This window comes from Oryza brachyantha, chromosome 2, assembly GCF_000231095.2.
Source record: "Oryza brachyantha chromosome 2, ObraRS2, whole genome shotgun sequence".
NCBI classification, from domain to species: domain Eukaryota; kingdom Viridiplantae; phylum Streptophyta; class Magnoliopsida; order Poales; family Poaceae; genus Oryza; species Oryza brachyantha.
Genome location: NC_023164.2, coordinates 3416393 through 3437998, shown reverse-complemented (window position 1 = coordinate 3437998; position 21606 = coordinate 3416393). Strand labels below are relative to the sequence as shown.

Sequence of the window (21606 nt, the reverse complement as noted above, 5' to 3'; positions counted from 1 at the left end):
AAAGGTGTGGTTCACTTTTTAATAGAAGCGTATAGTTTTATAATTCCAGTTGTTTTGAACAACAATATTAAAAATCTATAATAATAATAATAAATGTTTATTTTTAAAGTACATTATACATATTGTCCTAGTATTGTCAAACTAATTATTTTCTAAAACAATATAAAGTATAGAACTAGAATAGGTAAATATTAAGGGACCAGGAGGTAAGGAGTATTAAAGAAATAAAACTTTTCAACTCGTGGAATCACTGCCTCTATTCCAAAATATAATCATTCCCAGCTAAGTTATTGAACAGATGGATGTATAAATATATCATGGAGCCAAAGTAGCACTCGTAATTTATTTTGGGACAAAATTAAACTCTAGCCATTAATTTATTTTGGGACGGCTATGTAACTAGACAAGGGACATTTCAACTCATACCGAGGAATGATAATACTTTAGAACGGAGATAACGAGCGATTTATTTTAAAACTAAGCCGATGACAATTTATTTTAGGACGAAAAGAATATTCATCAAAAGAGCCCTAAAATTCCCAAAACACCCCCTCGAGTAACGGCAGAAGCAATCAGAAATTTTTTATTAAATAAACCTTTTTAGCAAGTAATTTTATTACTAAACCACTAAACAAATTTTTTCCTAAAGTGAAGGTTTTGGCCATGCCATTGTTGTTGGTGTGGCAAGACTGTCACGCCTGCCACGCCGACCAATGACGTGACAAATGTTTCGTCACATCAATATTAATGGCGTGGTCAAAAGGTATATTTTTCTCAGAGTTTTGATAATAAATTACTCCCTCTGTCCCAAAATAAACTAATTTTTCATTTTTTACCTTTAATTTTTGACTCTTCATCTTATTCAAATTTTTTTACAATTGATATTTTTGTTTTTATTAGATAATAAATCATGAATAGTACTTTACGTGTGACTAATTTTTTTCTAATTTTCTGAAAAATTTTCAAATAAGACGGATGGTCAAACGTTGGACACGAAAACTGAAAAATTCGTTTTTTTATAGAGGGAGTATTTATTAGAAAATTAAATAAAAAAATTTCCAGCAATCACTCCCTCCCTCGCTGCAAAGCTCTCAGTGCTCTGCCATGCTCGCCGCCGTCGTCTCCTCTCCTCCTTTATAAGGCGGCGGCTCCCCTCCCCTCGCGTCTCCTCTCCTCTCCTCTCCTCCCTTCCCCCAGTTCCCATCCACCTTCTCTCTCTCTCTCTCTCTCTCTCTCTCTCTCTCTCCGATCCGGGGGGGGGGGGGGGGGGAAGCCGGGGTTGTGATTTGGAGGGTAGCTCTCGGCTCGGGGGAGGAGGGATGGCGGCGATCCTGCCGGAGCTGGCGGCGCAGGTGCTCATCCCGGTGGCGGCGGCGGTGGGCATCGCGTTCGCGGTGCTGCAGTGGGTGCTCGTCTCCAAGGTGAGGCTCACGCCGGAGCGGCGCGGGGAGGGGGGCGCCGGGAAGAGCGGGCCGAGCGACTACCTCATCGAGGAGGAGGAGGGGCTCAACGACCACAACGTCGTCTCCAAGTGCGCCGAGATCCAGAACGCCATCTCCGAAGGTGAGTTCAGCGGGGGCTCCGCCACCGCCGTACGTGGGAGTGCGTACGCGTTTGAGCATTTTTTAGGGAGTTTTGGGGGGGCTTCGAGGTTGAGGGGATCGTGAGATGCTTCCTCTTCGGTAGATCTTCGTTACGGTTGAGTTCGCTTGGAAAAAATGTTGTCGGATTTTTGCGTGGTTTGATTGATGATTTTGGCGCGAGTTGGTGTTCTTCCGGAACTCCGGGCGATGGTCGGGGGCAAATCAAATCAATCAAATTCATATTATTTTCCGCTACAAAAATGAATTCAATCGAGCTGAATATTTATTTTAATCTTTCCCACCGTCTATTTTCCTAGGCGGGATTTGGCTATTGCTTACTTGTAAGCGATAAATTCAAGTAAAAAAGTGCAATTATTTTTGTTTAGTTCTATGGACGATGGCATGAGCTCTTTCTGTGTTTGATACTTTGATACTACTGGTGTACTACTATGAGCTTACTTGCGTCAAAGAAACGAGCTTTTAATATGAATAATTTCGATGGAAGATTGCGCAGACTGTACGTTACAATTGAAAGCATCGGTCTTCTTTTACAGTCCTTTTCTGAAGTTGTTGATGTGTGTTTACTTCGTGTGTTCGTGATCAATATTACACTATATTATTCCACATTGGTTGGACCTAAACGACGCATTAAACTATTTGCTGCTGGCTGTTGTAGCTTTAAGAAGCAGCGATTATAATAACTTTCACTTTAGCGTGCTCTCAGTCTGTCTCAGAATTGATATACTACTAGTCCTTTAGTTAATTAGTTGCTTATCTTCTTGAAATAGCATTATGGGACTGTGGGGTTCTTGGTCAAAGTGGTGGTATTGCTGTGGGGGTATAGAGATGAAGAGATAAGTTCTTGCAGTCTGAGAAAGCTCAGAAGTGGGGTCAAAGATGAAATGAAAAGATAAGTTTGTGCAGTCGTGCAGCACGTGGTCCTAAATCCTCACGCTGCAGGTCCTAACAAGGATAGTAGGTCAAGAATCTATTATCACTTTGGGATCCACATTTGCGTTTCTATGAGTAAATTTCAACCAACTCACCAGAATATTTGTCATTTTGCAAGTGTGGTCCATTTTGGTGATCCATGTAGACACTCCTCAGAAGAGTTGTTGCATTATAGAAGATACCTGCTAGTAAAATAGTTTGGCTTGTATCCCCAGTCAAAAATAAATAAATGAAAAGCTTGGCTTGTGGGTCGGTACCATACTATGGAATATATTTTTAGTGCTACCTGTTTGTTGTATGATCATATGCTAGAGTTACTAGTTCCGTTAAATCAATATGAGAATAGCTACAAAGATGTGCCAGCTGCTGTTTCTGAGCAAAGGATCCAAGCTATTCATCTCAGAAAATATATTGGCACACAGGCTGTGTTGGCTTGATTGTGATGTTCATGTTCTACATGGAAATGGCTGCTTGCTTAGATGGGAGTTTCCTATGCATCAGTGTCACCCATGATTGGCTTTACAGGACTTGCCAAATAGCATTTTCACCGCATCCTTTGCCTGGTGCTCTTTAAATAAACTGAGCCAGAGTTTTGGCTCTGCAGTTAGTAGTTTTGATGGGTTGTAAGCTTAGTGGATTAGATTCGGTTGGTTCTTGTTGCAGTGCCAGTTGGCTGCATTATTGCATACCTCTCGGCATGGACTAGATTTTAGTGGATAGGTTTTGATTGGTTCTCATTTAACCAAACAATTCATCTTTTCGGACTACCTTCTTTGTTACCATTTATCTGTAGTTAAGGTTTGTCATCGGTTTGATGTAGATACATGCCTATGATGCTGTTCTGATTGCGACAGCACCAAAAGTGGGAAACCGTAACTAAATACTTTGAAAACTTATTCTAACCCCTTTATCTCGGTGCCTATAGGAAAACAGATGAACTATTACCATTTACCTTGATATGAAAGAATATGTTTGTGTAGAATTTTGTTGAGCATGCTCTTTGCAATTTGGGCCTGCTTGTTAGTGATGTCACAAAAACTTCCCTTAGCAAATATAAGTGGTGATATTAGTGTCATGTTGCATTTGTTCATTTCTTGTGTTTACTTTGTAAGCATGGATACGACCTGAACTAAATTCATCTTCAATATTTTTTCTTTTCTTTTTGTTAATAGGAGCGACATCTTTCCTTTTCACTGAGTACAAGTATGTCGGATTATTCATGGGAATCTTTGCAATTCTTATATTCCTCTTCCTTGGATCTGTTGAGGGCTTCAGCACGAAGAGCCAGCCTTGTCACTACAGCAAGGACAAAACTTGCAAGCCTGCCCTTGCAAATGCTATCTTTAGCACTATAGCCTTTGTGCTTGGTGCAGTTACCTCTCTGGTATCTGGTTTTCTTGGAATGAAGATTGCAACTTATGCAAATGCTCGGACAACTCTGGAGGCTAGGAAGGGTGTTGGGAAGGCTTTTATCACTGCTTTCCGATCTGGTGCTGTTATGGGTTTCCTGCTTGCTGCCAGTGGTCTCTTGGTCCTTTACATTGCAATTAACTTGTTTGGAATCTATTATGGTGATGACTGGGAAGGTCTTTTCGAAGCTATTACTGGTTATGGACTTGGTGGTTCTTCTATGGCTCTTTTTGGCCGTGTAGGTGGTGGTATTTATACAAAAGCAGCCGATGTTGGTGCTGACCTTGTTGGGAAGGTAGAAAGAAATATTCCTGAGGATGACCCCAGAAACCCAGCTGTAAGAATCTTCCACACGAATTCTAAAGACTCCCAATTTGTAAATTCTGTTAGGAAAATCTTTGTCCATACCATCATGGTATTACATTGTGTGAGAAGCAATAATTATACCTGAACTGGAATATAAGAATACTTCTGTTCTGCTTGCAGGTCATTGCAGACAATGTTGGTGACAATGTTGGAGATATTGCTGGAATGGGATCAGATCTTTTTGGTTCTTATGCTGAATCATCGTGTGCTGCACTTGTTGTGGCATCAATCTCTTCTTTTGGAATCAACCATGAATTTACTCCCATGGTGTACCCCCTTCTTGTCAGCTCTGTGGGAATTATAGCATGTCTCGTAACCACCTTGTTTGCAACTGATTTCTTTGAGATAAAGGCTGTGAGTGAAATAGAGCCTGCTCTAAAGAAGCAACTTATAATTTCCACTGCTGTTATGACTGTTGGCATTGCACTTGTCAGTTGGTTGGGCCTTCCTTACACCTTCACCATTTTTAACTTTGGTGCCCAGAAGACAGTGCATAGCTGGTACGCTATTTTTACATTGATCATTGAACCATATAGTTACTATATTATATATCCTCATTCTGCCGTTAATTTATCAGGCAATTATTCTTATGTGTGGCCGTTGGCCTTTGGGCTGGACTAATCATTGGATTTGTTACTGAGTACTACACAAGCAATGCATATAGGTATTTAAGATTTGCTTATGATTGATATGGTGATTGTATTTATGTTTGTTTTCAAACTTTTGATGACTCTGCTGTTTTTCCCTTTCAGCCCTGTACAAGATGTTGCTGATTCTTGCAGAACTGGAGCTGCCACTAATGTCATTTTTGGGCTTGCTTTGGGTTACAAATCAGTCATCATCCCTATTTTTGCTATTGCTTTCAGTATTTTCCTCAGCTTCAGCCTTGCTGCCATGTATGGTGTTGCTGTGGCTGCTCTTGGAATGCTGAGCACAATTGCCACAGGTCTTGCTATCGATGCTTACGGTCCCATCAGTGACAATGCTGGAGGAATTGCTGAAATGGCTGGCATGAGCCACCGAATTCGTGAGAGAACCGATGCACTGGATGCTGCCGGAAACACAACTGCTGCAATTGGGAAGGTATGCATTGCCTATCCATTCCATATTAAAATTCCAGGTCTTGCACCCAAATAGTCAGTTGATTCTTCCTGGTTTCCATGATACTGTAGGTTCACATTTACTCAAAATTTACACTGTTTTTCCTCAAGACACCAATCATGCCTAGAAAGTGGTCGTTTCTAATTATGACGTTGTTATACCACTTTTTATGGCAAGTTTCCTCGATAAAGAAGTCTCTCGTAATTTTGTATTTGCAGGGCTTTGCCATTGGCTCTGCAGCCTTGGTATCACTTGCACTTTTCGGGGCCTTTGTGAGCCGTGCAGCTATTTCTACAGTTGATGTTCTGACACCAAAAGTGTTCATTGGGCTTATCGTTGGTGCTATGCTCCCATACTGGTTCTCAGCAATGACCATGAAGAGTGTAGGCAGCGCGGCGCTGAAGATGGTGGAGGAAGTTCGCAGGCAATTCAACACCATCCCTGGACTCATGGAGGGCACAACTAAGCCTGACTATGCAACTTGTGTCAAGATCTCCACTGATGCATCGATCAAGGAGATGATCCCTCCTGGTGCTCTCGTTATGCTCACACCACTTATTGTCGGAATTTTGTTTGGCGTCGAGACCCTCTCTGGAGTCCTTGCTGGAGCTCTCGTCTCCGGTGTTCAGGTTGGTACCGATTCTGAATTTTGAGGGTTACAATTACTCCCAACGGATACAGTTCCCTTATCCATTTTGCCTTTTCATAGATTGCCATCTCTGCATCCAACACTGGCGGTGCTTGGGACAATGCCAAGAAGTATATTGAGGTACAGATATCTACCAGTGCACATTTCCTTTTCTTGTTGGGTCCAATCCTGCATGTACCTTCAACTTTCTTTTCATTGTTCTTCTTAGGCTGGAGCTTCAGAGCATGCCAGGACCCTTGGTCCCAAAGGCTCTGACCCCCACAAGGCGGCCGTCATCGGTGACACCATTGGAGATCCTCTCAAGGACACTTCAGGCCCCTCTCTGAACATCCTCATCAAGCTCATGGCGGTCGAATCCCTCGTGTTCGCGCCTTTCTTCGCCACCCACGGTGGCATCCTCTTCAAGTTGTTCTAAACCGGCGACGTTGGGGTGTTCAGAAGGCCGTAGTTTTGTTGGGGAAGAGCAATATATCGGACTATTATGTCATGATTTGCTCCTCGAGTTGACGACACAATTGTCTACCTTGTTTCCCATTTTTGTTCTAGTTCCAGGTCCCAACCTTGTGTTTTGATCCCAGAATTTCCTCTGGTCCTCTTTTAGCTCTTGCCTCCAGCTGCATAAGTCGTCCTGTGGAACAACGAACAAGAGAGCATTGAAAAAATTTGCCATTTTCTAGCGATAAAATGATGATGATGATGATGATTAATGTCTCTGGCTTTCATATCGTAACCATGGTCAGATATTTGAAGCTTCCATAATGGACGCCCTTAATTTTTTACTTCTGTTTGTATTTATAAGTCAAAATCTAAACTTCCAATCTAAATTTAGAGTTATTTGGGGTTTGTTATTGTAGCTTATTTTTCAACCTTGGCTCATAAGAATAGGCATATAAAAGTTTTATTTATAAATTATTTTTTATTAGTAAATATATTGTTTAGCTTTTTCCTCCACCCCCAGACTGTTTACCAGGCTCTACCCCCTGATTCCCTCAGCTCTTCCCTAGATGTAAATTATCTTTTGATAACTGCTAGATATTTGTTACAAATAAGCGCCACCAAATCTTATAAATTAAATTCTACCGCTCTTGCAAATAAATTGACTTGCTAATGCGGAATGCCAGCTCGTCACAAAACCCGTTCATCCATTGGAGCACGAGGAAAACAAGAACGAGGCCATCTTACTTGCATGGTTGCATTATTACGTACATCCATTCATGTCTAATGTCTGGAGGGTACAACAACAATGTAGAAAAGGGCTAAGCAAACACAAATTGATAGCAAATCAGAAGAGAGACATGATAAAAAAAAAAGAAGAATCTTTTAAATAGTACATGCACAACTAAGTGTTCCTTTTCCTGTTCTCAAACTAGGCTATGGCTGATTGATTGATCGAGCTAAAACCCCTACAAGCTAACCAGTAACCGTGAACCGCTAAAGCACAGGGCAAACAAAGCACACGTTCTTGCTGGCAAGGTAGGGCTGTTACTCATGGATCATTTCCTCTTTTTGGCAGGCGGTTGTGGGACGTCATCGTCGTCTTCCTCTTCTTCCTCCTCATCCTCATCCTCATCCTCACCCTCTCCGTCGCCATCATCGTCGTCCCCCTCCTCATCCTCATCCTCATCTTCTCCACCGTCGTCGTCATCACTCCCTCCTTCACCATTGGCTTCAGGGTCCTCGTCTTCGTCCTCATCGTTCCCTTCCTCTTCTGAGGCATCTTCATCACCACCATCATCGTCGCCTTGATTTTCTGCATCCTCGTCGTCTCCCTCCTCATCGTTATCATCATCAGACTCCCCGTCATCCTTGTTCTCAGGCATCGTTTCAGTTTTGCTTTTGCTGAGGATCCTTTAGGAAAAAAAGGATAAAAATAAACCTCAGCTTCGAGGTAACAAAGTAACATGACTAGAGTCACGAACGGATGCAGAACTGAGTTGCAAAGGGCGCATACAACATACCGATCAATCAAATCCCGATCTCCACAAGAAGTAATGAAGATTTCATTTTGCAATGACAACATCTGGATACCATAACAGGAAAGAAAAAGAGGGGGTTAAAGATGACAACGGAGGATTGGAGTAAAGCAGAGTTGCTCATAAGTGTACGAGTGTAGAGAACTGGACCAAAGCAGAGCCGCAAGTTTATTATTATTATATTTCACTATTAGAGAAAATGATAGATATTAGGTGGATAAACAATGTCTTTTTTGGAATGACAAGGCTATATGGAGCATATTTTAACTCCAGTATGGTATTCATTCCAGTTTAGCTCCAAGAATGGAGTAATACTGGTGTATCATTCCAGATATAAATTTAAGAACAAAATGCAGTAAATTAGCTTATAATACATGTACTCCCAAACTACGCAACACACTTACGCACCAATATCCAACACAAATACATTTGTAATTTTTAGGTGAATAGTCAGACAGCTCGGTCTACACATCCTCTAGCCATAAAATTAGGCTACAATACTAGCTAATATTGTTCCACTGGCCACAACGCAGCTCCTTACATGAGTATTAACTTTATTTACATTTAATTAGTATAACACATGACCGTCGTAATAGACTAGTAATATGGAAAGAGAATAGGGGCAAAGGAGGTAACTACAACAGGGCAACACGACAGGCCTTCGCTGCCATGTGGGGGGGGGCCTAAATTCATCAAGCAGTTGCTGGTCTTTGCACATTGGCTGGAATGCCTAAAATTGACTAAAATCAACAGGTTTTAAAGGTTGAATGGCAGTCTACTTATTTTGTTCCATTCAGCTGAGCAGAATAATATTGATAAACAGGAGTGTGGTCAATCCTTTCAAAACAAAAACAAATATGTTGCAAAATAACTATCTGGTAAAATTTAATACATAAAATCACATCACTATGTCATAACGAACAGATTATTTGACAAAACTGAACTTCAGCCATGCATTCAACTGTGCTTTCTGAGTAAGGTTTGTATGGATGATTAGCAATCATTAAAAACATTGAAACAATTCCAATATCCAGCAACAGAATTATAGAAGGTATATATTAATGGATGGCCGATTGGTCATAGCTTCGCATGTCTTAATAATACAAAAAAACATAGCAAACTATAAAGGATGATAGAGTAAATATACTTTACTTTATGGTTTCAAAAACCAATTTGCCTGGTCAAGGAAAAGAAAACAGTTCGCCTGGTTTTCAGTTCAGACTTGGTTAAGGGGAAAAAAAAACAGTTGCAGTAATACCTTGCAAAGCCACTATTGCACAGAAACTATGTAAATGCATGTCTATACGACACAAATCTAGGCCTTACTCTAGACAACACTCAGAAAATGTCATGGTTCCTGACAACCACAAAACTTATTGGACCATAAGTTTGTCAGCGAGTGGCGCTGTGAACATAGAAATGGTAAATTCAGAAAAGGTACGCACAGCATCAACTAGATCCCCATTCGTCATAACAATGGAGTCCCAAGTCCCAACTACATAAACTTCCTAAATTCCTCTGTGCACATTATATCCTAGCCGTACGCGCATTGCGTTGTCCTCCTCGTAAGGACAGTACGCGAAAGAAAATATAACACAATGCAACATAATGAAACTGAAAAGAGTAAATCCAAATATCCATGAACAACATAAGAAAAATCTGGAAAGAGTGGACCAAATCCCCACCACCAACTACCAAAAATTCCTCTAGCAAGCTAATAAATCTACATGCCAGGGGGGGCGGCCTAACGTGGCTCACGGAGGGGTTCAGCTCACCATCTGAGCCCGAATTCGTCGCCGCCGCGCATCTAACAGATTCGCAGCAAACCGTCCGGCTTAATTCTCTTAACAGAAAAGACAACTAATTTGGATCAGACGACTAGACGGCACGCGGGAACCAGAACTCCCCGAGAGTCCGGGCGGATCTCTCCTCCCTCCAATCTACGGCGGCCCCATGCTGTCAGCAGGTAGGCCCGGAGGAGGGCTGCCAGGAGGGAGGGGAGAGTACCTTGGGCTCGGGGTGAGGCGGAGTCCGGTGGAAGAAGGCGGCGCCTGCTTCGGCGACGGGGAGGAGGGAGGCAACCGCCGCCGCAGCCATGGCGTGGGGTGTGGAGGAGGAGGAGGAGCAGGAGGAGAGGATCGACGATGAGGCGAGAGCCAATCCAGTGCACTGTTTTTTTTTTTCCCGGCCAGAGCAGCAGCTGTCCCGTGCCGTGCTGTGACGATCCGATCAGGGCCGGTTTGGAAGGCCGGGTATCCCGGGCCATCCTCGTGGATGGGCCGGAATCTCGGCAGCAGGCCATGTTTTTTAAGAGCAAGGTCGGGTAGTTCCAAAAAAAATTTGGAGAGGTTATGTCGGTGTGTACGGATATATTTTTATGGATATATTTTTATGGATTAAACATAGTCTAATTATAAAATAAATTTTAGATTTCAGTTGAAAACCGCGAGACGAATTTTTTGAGTCTAATAATCTGTCATTAGCCCATGTCAGTTACTATAGCACTTATGGCTAATCATACACTAACTAGGCTCAAAATATTCGTCTTACGATTTTTCCATAACTGAGTAATTATTTTAATTTTCATCAATATTTAATATTTTATTTTAGGTGTTTAAAGATTCGATGTGATATTTTTGGAAAAAGATTTTAGAAATAAACATGGCCTAAATTATACATTGATTCATGTTTTATTATCTTAAATTTTACTGGACCGGCTTAAACATGTATTTTTATTTTAGACCGGTTAAATCTGTTATGGTTGTGGTTTCGACCATCTCGAATATTTGTATTGTAATACATAGCAACAACCCCAAATACATAGGCTCCGGCCAGCGAATCTCCATCTGCGTATAGTCTTATATATTTATCACAAAGGAGATTATAAACTATGAGAAAAGGTATTCGGGATAGTCTAAACCACCACAATGGTTTATTTAGTGTAATGTAAAAAAAAATATAATTTTAAGGATGGCCTCAAATGAAAGCAAAGTTTTAAGAGTGGTCTATAAAAAAATAGCTAAAAGTGCAGTTCAAACCACACGTTGTTGTAGGACAGGAAATGTTAACAATTGTCATATGCGATTTAAAAGTTTACGTACCTAAATGACAGGATCTAATGGTGTAATTTTTAAGTTTACGAACATATAAGATATTCACTCCCAAATTTAAGAATCTAAATGTATAATTTTTAAGTTTACGGGTCTTAATTTTAAGAACTGACTATGTATTTTACTCATAAATAAATTCTATGATGTAAGCATAAGTACTTCAGAGTTTTCTATGCATGATATATGTGTCAAAAATTATACTCTAAAGACATTTTAAAAAAAGCTGAATCCGCCACGTTCTATCGAGTTTTTTTAACACCCCCTTTTGTATGAACCCTATTAATGTTTTATGAAATATTGAAATGATCAAGTCCATATGTGGCTCTAGAAACAGCCATATCGAATCTGCAGTTTATTCTTGAAGACATGCCAAGTTGTCAACTTTAACAAAGTGCACTTCTCCAATGGCTACCTACTCATGTTGGTTGATAGCCGATGGGGAAGAGATCAAGAGAGTATATTGTTAAGGTCAAGGAAGACGTATACTATGAACAATAACAAAAAAAAAAAAAAAGAGTTACATTGTGTTGGATTTGGTCTTTGATGGTACTGATAATATCCTAACTAGAACACATAGGTGGATGGGTTAAAATTCATCAGATTTGATTTGATGGAAGGCAGATATATGCTTTTATAATTTGTAAAATAAATGGCAATGAAATTTCAGTGATATTAAAACAAGAGTTATTGTTAACATGTTAATACAACACAAATGATGTATTCCTCTCAATTTTACAAACTGACGAAAGCAAATTTATTCAGTGTTACTTAAAAGTGAAAGTCGGCCATCTTTCCTCCCCATCCATGCATATCAAAACACCTGACAAAAACACACACGCTGAGGCCGAGTTCCGCTAGCCGGGTGTAGGTTAATTTATGGGTGGCACGGAAAACACAGTAATAGATTAAGTACATAATTAATTAATTATTAAAAAATATAAAATAGATTAATATAATTTTTAAATAATTTTTTTATATAAAATTTTTGAAAAAATACACCGTTTAACAGTTCGAGAAGCGTGCACGCGAAGAACGAGGGAGGCTTAGTTAATGTAGAGGGAGGCTGAATGCGGCCTGGGTACATATCAGTCATGGACATGCTGAGCCTACTCCTTAGTATAGACCTCTCCAATCAAATACCCCCTCTGTCCCAAAAAAGCTAATTCTTTGGTTTTCGTGTCCAACGTTTGATCATCCGTCTTATTTAAATTTTTTTTAGGAAATTAGAAAAAAATTAGTCACACGTAAAGTACTATTTATGATTTATCATCTAATAAAAAATATCAATCGAAATTTTTTTTAATAAGACGAAAAGTCAAAAATTGTAGGTAAAAAGTGAAAAATTGGTTTATTTTGGGACGGAGGGAGTATGTTCTGAGTAGTATCCAAATATTACCTCTATTCTAAAATATAAATTACCTAGATTGTTTAACATATACTAGGAAGATATTTGAAGATTTCATTTTAGTCACTTGAATGATTATTCTAAATTTTGAATGTGCTATACTCTCTTTCTAAATATTTGATTAACTCTAATATCATTATAATAATTGAAATAATAAAAACCAATAAAAATACTTATACCGTATTACAAAACTAAAATTATTAAAATGATGTTTTAGAACGGAGGAGCATGTTATTACAAGCAGTGAAGGAAAAAGAAAAACACAAGTCAGGCGTCGCCGCGTGGTCCTGAAGAAAAGAATGTAGTCATGTTTTAACTTTCGCTTTTTCAAATAGAAAACAAATGATATATTTATAAATAAAAAATAATTTACGAATAAATTTTTATATAAGTGTTTATAGATATCTTAAAAACCATAGCTGAAAATAAACCACGATAAACAACTCTAAATCAACTTAAATTTTAAGATTAAAAATTTAAATTTTACTTATAAATATAAGCAAAATAGACTGGAATTTCGGCATCGGGCATCTTCGTCCGTGGTTGCATCGGCTGATTCCCGCGGCCCCCTCTCCTGCTGTATTGGCCGTCTTCCTTTCCTTCCTCTCGCCAAAAGCAAAAATACAGGGAATAATAATAATAAAAATATCAGAAAGAAGAAGGAAAGAAAAAAAAAACCAGTCAAATCAAAACGCCCCGAGACGAGGGCCGTCGCCAGCCACCTCCGCGTGCCGCGACCCAATCCCGGGAGCCCGCCCCCGATCCCTCGCTTCCTCCCTCCTCCGTCTCCATGGCGTCGGAGATCGAGGTGCTCGAGGACACCACGGCCGCCGCCGCCGCCGCCGCAGCCACCTTCCCCGGAGCCGGCGCGGACGCGGGGGAGGTGGAGGGGGAGGGGGAGGCGGAGGCGGAGGCGCTCAAGGACGACGTCTACACGGGCGCCGCCTACGGGGACCTGGAGAAGCTGCACCGCCTCGTGGAGCGGGAGGGCCGGTCGGTGACGGACCCCGACGCCCTCGGCTACCACGCGCTCCAGTGGGCCGCCCTCAACAACCGCGTCGCCGCCGCGCAGTACATCCTCGAGGTACCCTCCTCGCCCGCGGCCCGCCCAATCCAATCCCCCCCACCCCCCGAGCTTCTCGAGGCATGGGAATGTCAGTACGTCTCGAGCTGCGCGTTTGGCGATTTCGATTTCTGCCCTCTCGATCAGCAGCGGGAGCGCGCGGGTGAGGTCTTGGTGTTAGCTCCCGCTGGAAATGTGCTATGGTGTATAGTAGGCAATGATTGATTACTTCTTCTTAATCTCGGTGGGTTTTGGGTTGGGGCTCAACGAGAGGAGATTTTTGGTTCACGTTACTCACTTTTGCTTCTAGTGACAGGAATGTATATACCTTTTGCCGAGAGGTTGCTGATGCACGCACGGAATGTAACCTTTTTGAACTTGTTTTTGCATGTTTTTTGTTTGTATGTCGGGTGGATGTTATGTGGGTTGAATGTGGGTGTTAGGTGGGTATCTGCAGCTCTTTTGGTCTTAGGTTTGTTTGTACTTTGGAGCCCTGCGAACTTGCCTTTTACCATTTCTTCTCAGGCAAGCAAGCTTTTCGAAGAATTTTGCTGAATCACATTGGATTTTAGGAAGTTTGTTCATTTAAATGATATGTCCAACTGTTTAGATGACGCAGTAAACCCCATTGAAATTAACTTTCCCAGCTTTGTAACCTTGGATTGATTTGGTGGTTAGCTTTAAGATGGTTACTTATTTCAATCAATATGTAACCTTGGATTGATTTGGATTACTTTCCCAGCTTTCTCAGCTATATGCTGACCGGCTGATCCCAATCAATATGTTATGGAATGCTTATTTCAAAGTCATTGTTTAGTTATAGGTTTTGTGTTGAACAATGTAGTTATATCCTTCTTGAGTTCCATGTTTTTGTTTACTGCTCTATAGTATGTGCTATCCTTTTCAGTTGGTTTTTGCTTTGGTGGGATGATAGTTCTCAGCTTGTTGTCTGGACAGCATGGAGCAGATGTAAATGCTACAGACCATACAGGGCAAACAGCACTTCACTGGAGTGCAGTGCGTGGCCATATTCAAGTTGCAGAACTACTTCTGAAAGAAGGAGCTAAGGTGGATGCTGCTGATCTATACGGATATCAGGTTTGTGTTTGACTTATCAATTGTATCCATGCTTCCTTCACATTTATATGCTCTCTTTCTGTTGTCTAATTTATTTTGATTAGTTCACCTGGTGGCCAACTGTTTATTACTCAAGTTATGTTGCAATGTCACGATAATGATTATGTGGTAAATAAAAGTTTACCATTTCTTTGCTGTATAATTCCTATATCAGTCACTAAGATGCTTCATTGTAACTTCATACAGATTAAAATTTAATTCACAGTAGATTATGTGGCTTCTCGCAAGATTATGAAACTGTTTTTTTCTCTCTCGTGAGATACCATAAAACTATTACCAACTCTAGTGCCAAAAAAAAGTTCTATTAAGTGGCACAGAGATTAAGAATATTGTAACACTGCCACCTTTTCCATTCTATAACAAATAAATAAATTCTGTCTCTACCATAATAATGTTTGGGTTGTTAGGATGGAATTAAAATATGCAAGTATTATAATTTTGCAATTAGATCCTATATTTGTACCTTTTTTCTTTTAGCATGCATATTTTGTTTTTGAGGTGATCAACAGGGCTTATTATTGCCCTAAGCTTGTCATTGAGGTTATCAATAAGGTTAATGAAGCAAACTATAGACAAGCCAGTCGTCATTACAAAGATAGGTTTGGAACACAAATGACTTAATTCACTTTGATGTCAACCTGTATTTGTATTGGCACTACTTATGCAGATTAGTTCAATACAATAGGGTATCTGCTGTAGAGAAAATCCTGGTTTGATCTTAAAAGTTGGGGTAGAAAATAAAATCAAGAGTCAGTGCAGTTAGCTTGTGTTTGGAGTATTTCTCATGGAATGCCTCTGTGCTTATACTGCAGACTACGCATGTTGCAGCACAGTATGGTCAAACATCATTTCTTTATCATATTGTTGCAAAATGGAATGCCGATCCTGATGTCCCTGATAACGATGGAAGAAGCCCTCTGCACTGGTTTGTACCTTTGCCCTTTCTGATCTATTTCAAACAGGAGCCTTGCGGTACTCCATATTCTTGTCCCTTAATGTGTTGTCTCACATGGCCATGGTGCTCCTATTGATGTTTCTCTATTGTTAACATTTCTAGGGCTGCCTATAAAGGATTTGCAGATTCCGTACGCCTCCTTTTGTTTTTGGGTGCATATAGGGGGCGACAGGATAAAGAAGGCATGTATTGAGTTAGCTTTTCTCTAGCTCTTACCAATTTCTACCTTTATGTAGATCATGAAAAACTAGGATAGCAACAAGCATTCAAGCATGTTCCCCCCTGTAGTAGTTTTACTGGGAGACCAATACTCATTTCCAGCTGAAATGCTTTCATTAGGTTGTACTCCTTTGCATTGGGCTGCTATCCGGGGGAATTTGGAGTCATGCACTGTGCTGGTTCAGGCTGGTAAAAAGGAAGATCTTATGGTGCAAGACAATACTGGGTTAACTCCAGCCCAACTTGCAGCTGATAAGAATCATCGGCAAGCTGCATTTTTCCTTGTGAGTGCAATGGATATTTGCCAATTTTTGTTTATCATACATGGATATTTGCCAATTCATTCATGAATCATGCATATGTTTTGTATAATCTGTCCAAATTCATTAGCATCCATAGGAATTTGGGTAGGGCTAGAAAGTCTTACAATGTGGAACAGAGGAGTAGCTTTTAGCCTCCCAAGTGTCCATCAGCCTGTAAATGTTGCCATTTGATGGGGAATTAATAACTTCATTAATACACTTAACATGAGTATGTGTTAGTTTTTGGCTGCTTTTTGTTTCTGCAGTCTATTTCGCTTGTTCCTTGAAATTGTTACCTCTACTGTTTGCTCTTCAGCTTATCAGCAGCAACCAAAACATGAATTTTAAGAACCTAATTTTAGAGTTGATTTTGATGGTTTTTTTTGTCAAAGTTTGTTTTCCAACATTGGCTTTTAAGTCGCCAAGAACACATAAAAAATTTTACCCACAAATTATTTTGGTCGCTTATAAGCATTAAGGCCTATAATCAGCTTTCAGCTGTAGGCAAAACAATTTCACAATATTTTTTTATACTCCCTTTGTCCCAGACTAGTACAACTTTTGCCATTTTTTGAGGGTGATTGAAGGTTGAGGTGGGAAATGGTTGTGATTGGTTGAGATGAGAAAGTAGGTGAAGAAATTAAATGGATGATGCTTGTGATTTTTTGATATGAGGAAGTTGGTGGAGAAGTAGTAGTATTTTGGGACAAATTTTGATTGGGAGAGGTAGTACAATATTATGGGACAGAGGGAGTACCTAATAGCAAGCATTACTATTATCATGGTGAATGGATGTGCTCCATGCCTTGCTATTTCCCAATAGATTATGTATATTGCCTGCAACTTACCATTGATTCTTTTGCTATAGAAATTAAAATGTTATCTTAAAATTATATGTTTTGATCAGAGGGTATTAGTATTGTTGGATGAACACTAGCATTTGTGGATTGTGAATGCTCCTCTACTTGTTTTGGGTATTCTTTTACTTATTCCCTAGTATAGATTACCTTGATTAAAGATATAAAGTGGTCATCGACTCATTGTTAGCCTCAACATGAAATTTCCTCCTGGGAAATACTAAGAACTATTTCGATGATTTGCTTGTTTTTATGCAGGGGAATGCTAGAAGAGTACATGAGAGAGGATGTGGTGGGAACGGTTATTTTGGGAAACTATCAAAATTAGGACTGGCCCCTCTACTTTGGTGTATTATTATTGGGTTGATTGTTATATATGTACATTCAGTTATCTCAGGTACATTACCAATTTAATGTACTTTCAGACGGTTCGATCTTTCATAGTTTGCTTGTGGGTCACTGAATTAGCCTTTTCTATGCAGGACAATATAGCAGTAATATGACATTACTATTTGGGTTATTTTCATGGTTGGGAATTTTCCTTGCTACTGCTGGATTGGTTATGTTCTATAAATGTAGCAGGTAAGCATTTGATTATTGTACCAATATCCCAAAAATTGGAGAAGGAAACATGTAAGAAGCACATAGACAAATCCATGCCTGTTGTCCCTCTTAAGTCAGCTTTTTTTAAAAGGGCTTTTTAACAATTTAATATCACTTTGCAGAAAATAATCTATCTTTGTTTAGCCTTTTTTAAGGGCTTAAAACATACTACCTCCGTTTCATATTGTAAGACTTTTAAGCCTTGTCTAAATTTATCAATTGATGAAGTATATAATTTATATATATATCTAAATTCATTAGCATCCATATGAATCTAGGTAAGGCTAGAAAGTCTTACATTGTGAAACGGAGGGAGTATTAATCTCACTTCGCAGAAATTTATCTTTCTTTGTTTGCATTTACCCAGGAAGTATAAGGCCATTTTCTTTTAGTTAAATGAAAACTGATTTATTTGCTGAAACTGACCAGTTTGATTACTAGAGTAGTAGCACTAGTTTGACCTATGTATCGGTTAATACACACTTTAGTATGTTGTCCTAAAGCACTGACGATCTTGTTATTTTGCCTACACTCTTTAATGCATCATGTTCTAGCATTGCAAGTTGCACATCTATATAAAATTGTAATATGCCATAACATAGGCGATTTTGATCATTTAAAAATTTGTTTGAAGAATGGCCACACCATTTTGTTATGCAGAAAAGATCCTGGCTACATCGACAAGAATACAAGAGATGCCCAAAATCAAAGAGATGATGTAAGCTTGAAAAATTCAGAGAGCCAATGTGGCTTCCTGTAAATCTGCCAGATCTCATGTTCAATTATTAGATTGCCACCTTCAGAAAGTTGAAATAATACTATAGTACATAATGTGTAATGTTAACCTTGAGTATTTGTGTCTCTAGGAACCATTGTTGAAGAGGGGTCTAGACAACCCTGAACTTCTCGCTGGCAATTGGTCTCAACTATGTATAACCTGCAAAGTAAGTTATTTTCGTTCATCACTTCAGTTGTTTCCCCTTATATTTAACTTTTACTTCAAAAACCTGATTCTTCCATATCAATAGATTGTCAGACCTGTACGCTCAAAACATTGCTCTACATGTGATCGCTGTGTTGAGCAATTTGATCATCACTGCCCTTGGGTCTCTAATTGCATTGGGAAGGTACTAATTTTGCTCTCTTTTATTGTAAGAATTTCCTTATTTGTAGTCAAATATTTTAATTCAGAATTTGGAAGTTGCTTCTTTCAGCCAATTCATGAATATAACCTGATGTCTGCAGGCAAAACAAAATAAATTCCTAAAACTGTTCAGCCCCTAGTCGATGAATTGCCTTTTGTTTTGCTATTCCCTTTCGATTACTTATGGAAAATTGTTAGGTTTATGACTAATCTTCAATTGTTTGTGAGTGCAGAAGAATAAATGGGAATTTTTTATGTTCCTCATACTAGAAGTTTCTGCAATGATCATTACTGGTGTGACGGCTGTCATAAGTATGTTCACAAGTCACAACTTCACATCTTTCTTTAAAACCTTTACAGTTTGTAGAATGGAACATTTCTTAATCTTTATTCCTTTTTTTTTTGCAGGAGTAGTAGGAGACCCAGATTCTCCTACATCATTTGGTGGATGGCTTAATTATTCAGCTACTAACCATCCTTGGGTGGTGTCTTTTGTTGTAATGGACCTCTTCCTTTTCTTTGGCGTTATAACTCTAACTGTAGTTCAAGCATCACAGGTATGGACAAAGTTGGTGGTTGCTTTCTTTTTACCTGTTATTGTACCATTTGAGGCCTGACACACAGATCAAATCAGTATTAACACAAGCCACCATAACTCCTCAGAACCAGTATTTCGTTATTTCAATTACACTGATGTATAATTCCCTTTTCACAATCTCTGACCAAACTACCTAATGCCACCATGCTCCCATTTTATTTTACCCATTTGTGTCATTGTGTGAACATATTTGGGTGTGAACTGCTAGCTATATTTTACCTGCATTTCTTCTGTCTAGAATATGATATCAACACAAATCCATTGTGTTAATGCTGCCGTAGTGCCTTTAGGGATCGTTCTTTCTACTTGTGGGCTGTGTGGTGATTCTTCATGCAGCCATTGGTCCTATTGTTTTTATTATTGGGCTTCTTTCTGCCCTATTGAGTTTTACTGCAACTACTGTCGCTCGGTCCTTGCAACTATTGTTCCTGCTTGTATTTGGGCCCTGTTTAAACCATATTTTCTCCACATTGTCAATCATTTATTTCGTCCTACCTTGCAGATATCCAGGAATTTAACAACAAATGAGATGGCAAATGCCATGAGGTATAGTTATCTCAGAGGGCCTGGTGGCAGATTCAGAAATCCGTTTGACCATGGGGTGCATAAAAACTGTTCTGACTTCTTGCTGAAGGGGTACAATGAGGATATTGAGAGGGTAGAACAGACATTACAACCTGATGAGGAATTGGGAATGATTCAAATGACAAGAGGTGCAGTCTCACAGAATGGTGAGAGCATGCCACTTCATGTTAATGGCACTGACCATGGTTGTGCTGATCCACAAGGGAACTCAAAATCCCATCGTCACCCGCATGGCTCATCGAAATGTTGCAGTCACAATAAGAAACCTGACAAGACTCCCTTAGGTCTAGGGTTGGGCCTGGGCCATAACAACCCATCTAGCCGCTATGCACGCTCACTTCTTCCATTGTGATTCATCCAGAGACTAGTGTTTTTTGCCCCTGTGATCCGTTTGGAGAAGCCAAGCAAAAATCCTATTTCAACTTGTAGGTGTTTATATTCACAGCTTTCTTTTGGCTATTTATTCATGCAATGTTTGTCACTTGGGTCTGGTCTGGTGGCATTTGACATTGCCAGGGTGCGTAACATTTGGAGACCCAATCAACTGACTCCTTGAATTGAGAATATGGAGACGCAAGTTTTATGAAGGCTTCATGAACATCCTCACCTGCGTCTCAGAAACACCAGCGAATGTCTGTTTAGGGGTAACAGTATTTTTCTGCAAAATTGCATCGTTGTACAAGGTCAAACGTTTTGTATGTACAAGAAGGTTAGCTGTCCGGATACTATCCTGTTTTGAGGTATAGCTGTATATTTGAAGAACTGTAAATTTATAGAGCGAACCGAATGGTGGCAATGTCGATTCCCTGCATTTTCATTTTGGCAAAGTGAGTATTCTTGTGGAACATTGTCAGCTTGATCACTTCTCTTTTCTCATATAAATTCTCTTATGGCCCCATTTTGATTTTTGACCCTGAGTGCTCCACGTAGAGTTTGTGATGAATAATTATTGTGATTTGTAGCCACCTTTTCCCAACTGTGTTCTTAGCTGTTTAACTTTGAAAGTCATGCCAAACTTTGAAATTTACTAGATTTGCACAGGTTTTTATGTAGGTCATATTCTACTTGAATTGAACTGTTGCTTATGGAATTCTTGCGAATTTCATTGGAATGTTCGTTTAATACAGGATCCCAGTGTCCAGGATGTCGAAACGGAAGCCGTGGGTTTCGCGAGATCAGATCTTTCGAGAACATTAGACATGTTCATCTCATTGTAAAAAAGAAAATTTTCCATTTGTTGATAAAGTCAAAAATATGGCATATGTTAAGACGTGCAAGTGTTAGTTCGGTTTGACACTTTTACCAATATCTTTTTGGGTAGGGATCAATAAAATCATCAAAAAAAATTGTGATGGTAATGGTAAAGTTCTTTTCATGTAGTGATTAGTAAAATTGTGATGATAAAGTATTGTTTAGCTTCTTATTCTACTAAAATTTGGCAAGATTAGTTTTTGACAATAAACTAAAAAAACATGTTATCTTCGTATTAGTCATATTATAAAATGTTCTAATCATATTTAGATTTATCAATGTATTAATATGTCTCAGTTCATTTGCATTTATATAAGGACAAAAAAAACTCTTATACAGTAACG

The 21606-nt window shown here is 39.5% G+C and overlaps 3 protein-coding genes across 5 annotated transcripts; 2 read left to right on the top strand and 1 right to left on the bottom strand.

Moving 5' to 3' along the window:
* The first annotated feature begins 1257 nt into the window (after nt 1–1257).
* On the top strand, nt 1258–6771 carry LOC102716473 (pyrophosphate-energized vacuolar membrane proton pump). Its single transcript, XM_006646924.3, has 8 exons — nt 1258–1563; nt 3707–4281; nt 4431–4810; nt 4888–4974; nt 5063–5393; nt 5630–6040; nt 6121–6180; nt 6269–6771. The coding sequence occupies exons 1-8, from the start codon at nt 1320–1322 to the stop codon at nt 6473–6475; spliced, it is 2295 nt and encodes a 764-aa protein (XP_006646987.1). The 5' UTR covers nt 1258–1319; the 3' UTR covers nt 6476–6771.
* A 441-nt stretch (nt 6772–7212) lies between these two features.
* On the bottom strand, nt 7213–10231 carry LOC102705789 (prostatic spermine-binding protein-like). Of its 2 annotated transcripts, none has more exons than XM_006648321.3 (3): nt 10041–10231; nt 8019–8080; nt 7213–7908 (listed from the first exon to the last, which is right to left on the bottom strand). In XM_006648321.3, exons 1-3 carry the CDS (start codon nt 10128–10130, stop codon nt 7554–7556), a joined length of 507 nt encoding a protein of 168 aa, XP_006648384.1. In that variant the 5' UTR covers nt 10131–10231; the 3' UTR covers nt 7213–7553. The 2 variants fall into 2 exon arrangements, with proteins under 2 accessions (XP_006648384.1, XP_015689605.1); XM_015834119.1 differs by lacking the exon at nt 10041–10231 and adding an exon at nt 9479–9520.
* Nucleotides 10232–13210: 2979 nt separating this feature from the next.
* On the top strand, nt 13211–20942 carry LOC102705505 (protein S-acyltransferase 24-like). 2 transcript variants are annotated; one of them, XR_005811120.1, is made up of 14 exons: nt 13211–13632; nt 14569–14709; nt 15561–15673; nt 15806–15885; nt 16043–16206; nt 17340–17478; nt 17564–17663; nt 18345–18402; nt 18551–18628; nt 18713–18811; nt 19062–19140; nt 19237–19385; nt 19929–20436; nt 20528–20942. XR_005811120.1 is itself a non-coding variant. In XM_040520929.1 (13 exons), the coding sequence occupies exons 1-13, from the start codon at nt 13339–13341 to the stop codon at nt 20361–20363; spliced, it is 1929 nt and encodes a 642-aa protein (XP_040376863.1). In that variant the 5' UTR covers nt 13211–13338; the 3' UTR covers nt 20364–20942. The 2 variants fall into 2 exon arrangements, 1 of the variants encoding a protein (XP_040376863.1); XM_040520929.1 differs by having other exon boundaries at nt 19929–20942.
* Nucleotides 20943–21606: the final 664 nt, after the last annotated feature.